General features: G+C 38.4%; 1 protein-coding gene across 2 annotated transcripts in view; it reads right to left on the bottom strand.

Annotated features, from left to right (window-relative positions):
• Positions 1-10,659, bottom strand: part of GABRG3 (gamma-aminobutyric acid type A receptor subunit gamma3) — a 344,678-nt gene that overhangs the window by 19,288 nt on the left and 314,731 nt on the right. For both annotated transcript variants that reach the window (XM_080377389.1, XM_080377388.1), the window contains 2 exons: positions 3,542-3,738; positions 2,535-2,564 (listed from right to left, as the gene is read on the bottom strand). In XM_080377389.1, coding sequence (XP_080233515.1) covers positions 2,535-2,564; positions 3,542-3,738 — 227 coding nt within the window. The remainder of the gene's footprint in view (positions 1-2,534; positions 2,565-3,541; positions 3,739-10,659) is intronic.

Genomic DNA, 10,659 nt, shown 5'->3' with positions numbered 1-10,659 from the left:
TTTTTCACACTTAGGAGTTCACTTGCCTGTCAGAATATTGTTTTCAAGTTGCTTTAAACACTTACAGCTACTATATTTAAGTGTGGATTCTGAAAAATAAGGAAGATGTTCCCCCATCCCATTTAATTACAGAACAATCTCCACTTTGTATAGCTACATTCACTGCCTCTTCACTTTTTTATTATGATCTATAGCACCAGACATGGTCAGCAACAGATAGTGATGATTTCAGTACAGGATATCAAAATGCCATCCCTAGGCATGTCCCCTTCGTGCTTATCACACTAACGATGCTCAGAACTAGGATACTTTGATATCACGCTTCCTCACAGTACTACTCGCACCTACAGCCCTCTCCTCCTTCAATGTACTCCCTATTTACACTTTGTCAGCTTTTCTGTCACACATTTCCTTTTCTTGAAAGATGCTTTCTCACAATGGTGTCCTCTCTCATCAAGCCACCCGTTCCATCCTCACAAATGTCACCTCCTCCGCTGGCATCACTAGGAAAGGTCCCATCAGCTTCGCTGCCTATCTGCACCACCCTGACAAAGCAGACTGCAGCCCTGTCAACGCAGTTTTCTCCATGTCGGGGGCCCTTCTGCTCCCTGTGATTGTGCTGAGCATTGCCTTTGCCTGCAGGAGCATCCTGGGTATGCCTCTGTGTCGTGCCTGCTGACATTCTGGAGGATGCTCTGGGCCCCTGCTTCTACTCTTACTGTGCAAAGTACTCAACATTTCCTCTTGAAGGTGTTGGGTCATATCTGAAAACTTTCACTCTGGATGTGAAACAGATCAGTGATATGACTGATGTCCCTCAGTGGAAATTTTCCTTTTTCTGTTGACTTCATTTTCTTTCTACAAATTCTTTGGTTTGGCACACGATAATATTACCCACCTCTAAAAATGCTGGTCCCTGAGCTAATAACTTGATGTGGTATCCCTCTGCTTAGATACTGGCATCTTCAACATAAATAACTACATCTGAACAACTGCCCTATGGTATCCAGCCAATTACTTCTAGGACACAATTCATCTCATCATAAGTAAATGGCTGAAATCTCTCAGGTGTATTGTGCTGTGGACTGTAAACAGATTGCAGTTAGAAGAAGATTATTGCAAATTTATTTCTTGTGAATGGCTTTATCTCTGAGATTAGATGACAGAAATTACACCCTCATGGTCTTGCATTTGTAAAGCTTCAGGTGGCTGGTTTCAGAGCTTTACAATGTGCTGTCACATGGGAAAAAAGTCTAACATTATTGTACAAGCAATCATTTTTTGACTGTAGTGCTAAGGAGAGAAAAAAGGTGTGACTAAAGTATGCATGGAATTCTGCTATAGCACTATGTCACATATATTTCCTTTATTGTAGGCCTTTATGAAAATTTCCTACTTGGGGCTACAATATTGGTGTTAAAAAGAGGAAAGGCTAAGCTAGATCTCTCCAGACAGTTTTGGTAAGTGAAGATAAATAAATGCCCTGGTTCTGCAAAGGAAACTTTCTCATCTGTCAATAGCCTGGGGTTTTCTGTTGGTTTTTTTTTTGTATCAACTATCTGCTCAGGACAGAAGATAAAACAAATGCCCTGATAATACAGAGCGATTAATCTGGTTGCTTTAATCTCTGTCAGCTAGGAGGCATCCTGAAATGACTAGATACCAGGTGAAGGTGCATGTGTGTCCTGTGCGTCCTGCTGAGCTGGGGTTGGGAGGAGGGCTGGAGTGGTCACCAGCCCAGTACCACCTGAGAGGTCTGGCAAGGCAAGCTGTAAATTATAAATTTCAGCTTCAACATCCAAACCAAGAAATGCAAAAGCAGTGTTTCAGTTCTGTCCTTGTTGTTATTAGGATCTGATAGATGGGAAGCAGGCCGTCCAATCAGCTGATTAACTAGCCATCTGTATAGTTATAGTTATATGTATTATAGTATGTATTCCAGTTTCAGATTTCATACCATTTAGATAAACGATTTTGTGCTCAGTTTCAACTTTTATTACAACTGTACACGTATAGTTATCTAGAGGTTTGGGAAGAGAATTTATTCCATTTGTAGATACAATACAGCTAACTGTTAAACTTGTTTGCCTAATTTTTTTGAAAATCCACCTGAAAGCTTGCTGAAGATTTTACAGATATACATAAAGAAATTATTTTATATGAAACTCAGTTAAAACTTCATACAAATTTATGACATAACCTGTGCTTACTACTTTTCTATAAAATGTAATGAGAAACTGCAGTATTACATAAAGCAGGCATGCAAAATTTCTGAGGTAAAAATAACAGACAATATTCTACACTTGACCCTTCTCCCTCCCAAATCATCTGATAAATCCTTATAGAAAGAGGCAACTATGTTCCTCTGCCACAGCCAAACCCAAACTGACCTTTTAAGAAAAAAACAAAACTTTATAGTGAAGTCAGGATAAAGCATAATATAGTGTTACAGCTTTCTTGGGAATTACTGCCAGTAAATGTCAACCATACATTCATGCCTCTATTGCTCTCACTGAAAAAAAAAGCTTACTTACCATCACGTGACCAAAACTGACATCTGGTAGCTTAAAATAAAGATAACAAAAGAATTACTCAGAAGAAAACATACTTATTTTTTCATATGCATCTTATGTTCAATAGCATTCCTAAAACAAAGCCTTTCAATGCATTTGTCCACAAAACACTTCAAGCTGAGTATTGTATATGTTGAGCATATTCTCTACACTTTAAAACTGCATGAAACCTCAGCAGAATGCACACCTAGTTTCCATCCACTTTAAATCTTTATTCAACCCATTACATTTATTTATTTAGCAAACAATAGCTAAGTGAGCATTTGTTCTTGTGTTAATTTAAATCTTATCAATGTTGCATGCTTTTCCTCATCTTCATTCACATGTATGGAAATGCATCCTACTCACAAAGATACTCCTGACATTTTCATTCAATTTTTCTATAGGATAGCAATTTTAGTTTCATCATTAGCAAGTTCATTTTGATTGTATCATGCAGCCATCTATAAAACTTTTCCTTAAGTGACCACCTCCGGTTTTGTACTTAGGAACAAGCTCCGTTGTGCACAGGGCTAAAAACAAGTGCTGGTTGCCAGTGGAGACATTGAAATCCTATTTATAAAGTTCATAAATATTTCTAGACCTGTTAAGCCATGAAACAACAGATGCATTTGAATATACATTGATGTGCATATATTTGTATAACAAGCTATGCAGTCTGTTCCACTGGGAGCCCTTTGTGACTACCAGCGCAGTAATTGGAGGACAAAAGACGCGTAGGCAGGGTTGCTGTCTCACAGTCAGCAGGCTGCTTCTGTTAGGAACAGATCTCACTCCACAGGCACATAACTGCTTCTACTGTTACTGTGAGTAACTATTTTCCATCAGCTTTCAAGGCAGACCACACTGCAAACTGGGAAGAGCTCAGAGGAGCAGAGCACCATGGGATTACAGGCTGTCATTGAATGATTCTCTGTTCTCTGAGCCATGCACATATTAGAAAAGAAATTTAAATGCTCTTATCTTACCGACTTTTTCTTCTTACTACAGTTTGGTTTCCTGCAACTTGAGTAGTAGTTGAGAGTTGCATACTCCATCAGAGCAGCAAAGACAAATAGAAAGCATACAGTCACAAACAAATCCATCGCGGTGACATATGATACACGGGGTAATGACTTCCTCGCAATGGTACTCAAAGTTGTCATGGTCAATACTGTGGTGATGCCTGCAAAGAGAAACTTGATTTAATTGTATGCAACATCATCTCTCCATGTCACAGAAGAATCTTTGGAAACAAACATACAAAACAGAAATCCAAAGTGTACCCAAATAATTAATTATTTTCATTTGGTAGTATAAAAATAATGAAAAACAACATCAGTAGAGGCAGTGGTATTTTGCAAACAAAGATTTCCTCAGCTGTTTATATTCATCTTTGCAAAAGTGACATTCCCACGCATCTCAGTATGCTTTTCCTCATCTATTCCTTTTTCTGATGCCAGTTAGGTTGGAGGTGGCGGTGCAGGACAAGGAGAGAATGAAGAAATTTTTGAAAAAAGCATAAAGCAGAAAAGATACTAAACCTAGAAAAATAAAAAATAAGAAACTTAGAAAACAATGAAGGAAACATGGTCTTTTTCACAACAGTACTTCTCTCATGAAAAATCTTGTGCTCAAAAAAGAAAATAAAAAAATGGCGGGGGCCAAGAAATTTTGCTGCGAAGCTCTGACTATGAATTTTAAAAATGTGTTTTCACACCATTGGGATTCCTTCACTGCTATTTTCCTTCTCAGTAAGGGAAAACAGACTCTCATACAAACTTCAGATGTAACCTTAATGGAAATAGCCTTTTTAATTCATACAAAGCATAACATCTTAGACATTAGATATGGGAATAATGAATATAATAGGAAATACTTAGTGTGAAATATCCTGAAACAATAAAACTTGTCCTAGAATGAAATCTGTGGGGTGTCAGTTATTTGGCTGCTGGTAATTCATATAATTTGTCTTCATTCCTGAGGAACAGAAGTTTTCATTCCCACTTTGGGCTGATGCTTTTAATCATTCATTATGAACTGCATGCCTTCTTACCTAACAAAATAAAACTCCTCAATGGCTTAGTAAGAAAAATAAAGCTTTCACTCAAATAAGTCTCAAGACAGAATCTGCTCTAAAAACAACATAACCATAAGGTAATCTTTCTTTTTATAGTTAAAGTGATATTTTGCAATGGTACATAGTGTTTGAAATTGCAAGGGATGACTGAAACTATGCCTTATAGTAAAATTACTTCCCACAAACAGCACTCTGGAGAGAAAGAAGTATCTGTGGATTACTTTGGACTACTTTCCGTTTATGAAGGAGTGCCCACCTTTGATTTGTAGCATTTGATAGAAACTACAGTGATTCACAAGAATAACCCTCCCCATTCCAACAGTCGGAAGGTCCCTGGAAGAACCAAAAGGCAGATTATTGCCTGGGGCTCAACCTTCTACAGTGAATAATCACTAATTGTATTCCTTAAATATCCACTACCCAGAAACAAACAAACAAACAAACAAATAAGCAAAAGATGCTGAAAACCTCACAACCCAATAACCAAGATGAAAGCGGTGCTGATAGGAAGTGGGAAATGCGGACTTTATGTGTATCTTGGATATCTAAAATCTATTGTGAAGATAGCTTTCTGTTTCCTGCCATCTGTGCCACCTCCCAGTATAAGCACATGTGGCTGCCATGATCCAGCAATCCCTCCAGACCCCTCAGCATCAGTTCTGTAGCTAGCTGATGCTTAGGAAAAGTTCCAGAGACAAAGCCTACAAAGATGTTGAACTGCAAAAGGTGTTGACTCACTAGGTTTGCTTTGGCCCTGGCTCACTATAGGTTAATGAGTCATTCTGTATGATCCTGACTCAGGCCTTGGCAGTCACTAACTTCAGAAGAACCGCATCCAGACTATGACATACTCTACAATATGAAATGAAGTTCTTTAATACTTTCTAACCCACATTTAGATTTCTAACAGAAATCTGGCCTTTTCAGAGCTACATGGACATGCACCTGCTCTTGGGTATTTTACTACCTTCATTTAGAGATTACTCTAAATCTATAGTGTTCTTCCAGCACAATGTGCAGTGTCCTTTTTACCTGGAGTCAGGGAAAAGTTTTTATTTCCTGCTTATCCTGTAATAGGATATCAGATTACTCTAGGATGCTCTTTTTATTAAAAGGCTAAAAAAAAATAATAAAAAGTAAAAAGTTTATAATGCTCAAACCCTTTTTTTTTTTTTGCAAAGGTCTGCCATTTTTCTACTGAATGCTGTATTGACAATGCAATGTTTTCCCTCTTTTTACTGAACTGGAGGTATAACTTTGTATTATTTGTGACAAGAATATTGTGCAAGTCTCTGTAATGATGACCAACTTCCAAAGTGACTATGGACAGAAAGGCAGAGAAGTGAAAGAAAAATTACCATTAACCTCTATGCTTTCCTCAACTCAGCTTGAGTCCTATATCCATGCCTTAAGCCTGAATATGAAATGCCTGCCAGAATGCCTTGAGACTGTGAACACCTAGAAGCTCTAAGTGATAACTAAGCAAAACCAGCCCAATAAATCATGTTGTAAATGCCTCATTGATACAGGATCTGGGAGTTTTGGGTGGCTCTGGATTAATTTTAGCAGATTGAAACAGAGTAGGTTCTACCAAATTTATAGACACAGCAATGGTGTCAGATTTATTTTGATTTTAAGATATTAATAGTGTCCATCCTCAGTCTGTTTGACAGCAAATCACATTTTGCTACCAGAATATAAAACCTAAGGGAAGGGAAAGTTTAGCATTATCACAAGCCATCATAGTTTCTGTATTATATGTCACATCTCAAATTATGGTGAGGGCATGAGACAAGATTGCTGGGCACACAGACAGAAACATTCAAAGATAAAACAAACATATTTTTACTTCTATTTTTTATACAAAATATTTTTATGACATAGAATCCAATAGAAAAGCATCATTCTTCATTTAAACCGAGGCTTGAACTTGGATTCCAGCTCACACCATAAACAAACAATGTTTTTTTAAAATAATAAAAATTCTATCCAGTGTATCAATTTTACATCTAACACATTGGCACAAATTTTAAAATATTAAAATGAGTCTTATGGGGATACAGGCAGAGAGCAAAGAGAAAGAAGCTGCAGCACGTGATACAGTTTTGTATTCCTATAAATTTACAAGTTGGACTATAGATATGCACATATGAATAAAAGGAAGCACCAGTTATTTCCAAAGACAATATCTAGATTCTATATCCTTAGCTCATTTTATCTCTCATACTAAGAATATTTCAGTTTGTGGAGTGGTTTCAAATGCAATAAGCCTTGCCAGATGAAATTGTTAAGCCTCTCACTTTGGGGAGGCTTGTATGGCAAAGTGAGCTTTGCATCTGTTATTGGAATTCACGGTGTTCATGAACTACCTATTTCAACAGAATTTTTATATCAGCCAAGGACAGCTTTGAAGTAACCTGACTTCAGAATGTTCAGGTAGACAAGTGTAAGTGGGAGCTTACAAGTTTGTGTGTAAATACTGTTTTGTGACATTTATATTCTCTGAGCAAATTTCATACCAAAGATGCTATTTGATAAATCAAAAAAGACTGTTGGGGAAAGAAATTATGGGGGGGTAAATAATGCATAAGTACACTTTAACCCTTAGATCATTGACCTAAACAGTTATTTAAAATTACTACTGTTTGAAAGCTCCTTCCTGGACAATCATATGCAAAGTGACATAGCAGGAGGTTCAGTGTTAGAAGCTCTTTGATCAGCAAGGCTCATTTTTTCTTATTTTCCTAAAAGTATGTTGGTGGGACACTGCAGGAAAGATCTACTGCTTTTACCCATGCTATCACTTGTTTATAAACTTAATTTCTCTACCTTTCTGGTCCGTTTAGAGCACTCACTTGGTTTTCTAGTGAATGAGGGTTAAGATAGAATGACAAGGAAAGCAACCTTCATTTTTTGCTAAACATCACCTGTATCTTCTTTGTACATCAACACACTGCTGACCTTGACACCCACTGTATTTTTCTAAACTACAGTTCGAAGTTGCTCTGTAGTAACTGCCTAATCCTATTACATATTACACTCATTTTGTAAAAGTAGGGGGAAACTGGGATGAAAGCTTCAGTATAACTTAATTCCCTTAATCTTCAAGGAAAACAACCTATTCCTTTCCAGATCGTAAATTTTCTTCAGACACTTGCTGGCTGCTCTTGACTATGAACACTGGGATTAGATGATAAGATTACTGGACAAGCAGAAACAGCAGAGTGCCATTTTTTTTTCTTTTTCCATGGAGGGCAGAATAACCCAGGATCACAAAACACAGTTCCCATTTAACATTCAAATTCCATTTCCAGTTTTCCACTGACTTTTCAGGTGGCCTGGAGTGAGTCACTTTGCCACTCTGGGCCTCAGCCACTCAAAGTGCATGTGAAAAAGGGACTGTGATGCCAAGTTTTTAAAGAGCACTTCGATGCCTCTGGACTTACGGTCCAATTTTTTTTCCCTCACAGCCATATACCCCGACTGCATTTATTTTTTCCAGGACAGAAATAGCTTATTACTTTAGTAATCAGAGAGGAGAAAAACCTGTCCTTCACATAACTGAATAGTTGCCAATAGCTTAGGAAATTACTCATTAATTTCTGTGGGTGAAATATTTCCCTGATGCTAGCTTTTTACATTAATGCAGCTATACTCAGAGTAGGTTTGGTGCACTGAGTCTACAATACATTTCAACTAATTAGCAGGGCAATTTCAGTGGTTTGCCTTTGGCTGTATGACTCACAATTTTACCATGTGCCACTATCCAAATGTGGATATGTGCTGTTGCTCAGACAGATTTATATGTTGCCTTATATGAGCAGACCTACAGAAAACTGGGAACATCTGCTTACTGCATCCCAAAAGTCAACAGGCCATTGCTGATTTGGGAGCAACAGGACTCTGTGCACAAAAAGAGGTGACCCATGTATATATTATTTTATTGTTGTTTCACTTTGTTTATAGAAAAAGTTATATTTTAGCCCAGTAATTGAATTATTCATCAGAGTTTTAGGAGTTAGTCATGATAGCCATTGAATATAGCCTTGGAACATCACATCTCAGTTTTATGTTCTTACTTCAAATTCATGACCTCAGTATATGAATATATTTTTTTGTCTGAATTTCTTGGTGGCTGAGGGGGTGAGGCAGGGAGAGTCACACTGTTGTGACTAGTGCTGTAACCTACTTCCATGTCTAATTAATTGGAAAATGGAGCTGTGTGGTGTGGGGAACCACCCTCAGGGACAGGGTATGAACACTGCTTACGCAAAGTCAGTAATGCAAACTGCTAGATGTCTTTTCTCCCTTTTCTGTTATGCATTAAGAAGGATAACCCAGATGGATGCTGTGTGAGTCTCTGCACACTTATGGGGCTTCAGATGTCTATTTAAAAAGATGAAGGATAGTAATTTTTTATCTCCACTGAGTCACCCAATTTAAGAATAAAAGAGTTCAGCAGAGAAGTATACTAAAGGCCTATTGCTCAGTTTTCTGTCCGTCAGAGGCAAGTCTACACAGCCAGGAACATGCAGTTGTACTGCTGCTTTGGCTTCACTTTTGTATAGTCTTTGTGCTGACCTGGAGGTGGAGAGGGTCACAGAATGTCTCGAGAAGTCTTAGGGTCATCATTGCTGGAGAGCCACAGTGTAAAGGCACTTTGGCACTCAGATGAAGGGAGTGAGGGCTGAATATTCTTTTCTCAGAAAATAGCCTCAGAAAACTGGACCCACATGATGCCACATGACTTATAATGGTCAAAAGTGCTGCACTTTTTTTTACAAACTCCTGGAGCAAATCCAGCAGGTTATGATCTTGTGCTGACCTCACACAAAATGAGGTTTAATACAGAATTATCTGTAAAGTGTGAACCAGTGTTGGCTGCTTGTAGTTGTCTTATTACAGGTTCCCTGAGACTTTTCTTTCTACCGATCCTGTTCCATAGCTCCATGTCACTGAGCAGCTCTTGGTTTGGAATGATGCCCCTTGTCACTCACTGAAAATTAAAGCTGATACAACCTCCTCCTAGGAAGATGCCTGAGGACTGGTAGCAGGAATGGCTGGCATATAGTCAGCTTAAGTAAAGCTGTGGCTAGTGAGGGAGTTACACTTAGAGGATAATTTTGGTAATTTATTTATTCTATCATTCAGCTGAAAGTTACTAAGCTATTGAAGCATTAGAAGTTTTGGAAGGAAGAATGTTTGTAACCTGGGCCTAGTGCACCCTGAATAAATGTCTGCATGTTTTTTTTCATGAATGAGTGGCTTAGAAAATGGGATCAGGTATCTGGACAAGTTAAAGAGTCTTAGCAGCTAAAATCCCATTCAGAGTGGATTCCAAAGTCTCTTCAGCACTTCAGTTTTCTTTTAATCATTCAGGGCCTTCAAGGGATTTATCCTAGAAACCATAGCACCCTCAAAATTGGTGGATGCTCAGATTTATTGATGCAGGAGAGAGACAGACTGAAACAGGACAAGTCATTCTGAACAACTGTACAAAGACTGTGCTGTCAAACAAGCTGTCTTCATCCTGAGTTCAAGTAGAGCGCCTCTACATGGTGTTTGAAAGGGAGAGAACAGAAATGGTTTCACATATAAGTAACCACTGTTTCTGGTAAACCATTAGTTACTTGGATGAAAAAGGAGGAAGAGTACTGATAACTCTTGATCAGCTGTTTAGGGAAGGGGGAAACAGACATGATTTGTACAAAAGACCTCTCCTATACTGTGGCTGAATGAGGGCAGCACTCGAGAATACCATGCCTGCTGCAGGCTGCCTTCATGTGTCCACCAGGGAGCTGCAGCCTGTTCATGGTCCTTGCCCTCCAGCAGCAGTATCACCCTCTCAAATCTGGGGACTCAGTTGCTCCTGCAATGCTACCTGTCTGATTTCAGTCCAAAAAGTCAGGCAAGTCAGTTTTAAATATTTTGTTCTTTTTAACTGAAATGATTTAGAGAGTCCAAGCTGGTTAACTGGAGATGGTAACGAACTCCAGCAGGAGTAAGCAATGAATAGATGGAAACTGT

This window comes from Falco punctatus, assembly GCF_963210335.1.
Source record: "Falco punctatus genome assembly, chromosome: 2".
Classification (NCBI taxonomy): domain Eukaryota; kingdom Metazoa; phylum Chordata; class Aves; order Falconiformes; family Falconidae; genus Falco; species Falco punctatus.
Note: the sequence above shows the minus strand (reverse complement) of the source record. Positions and strands in the feature narration are given on the sequence as shown.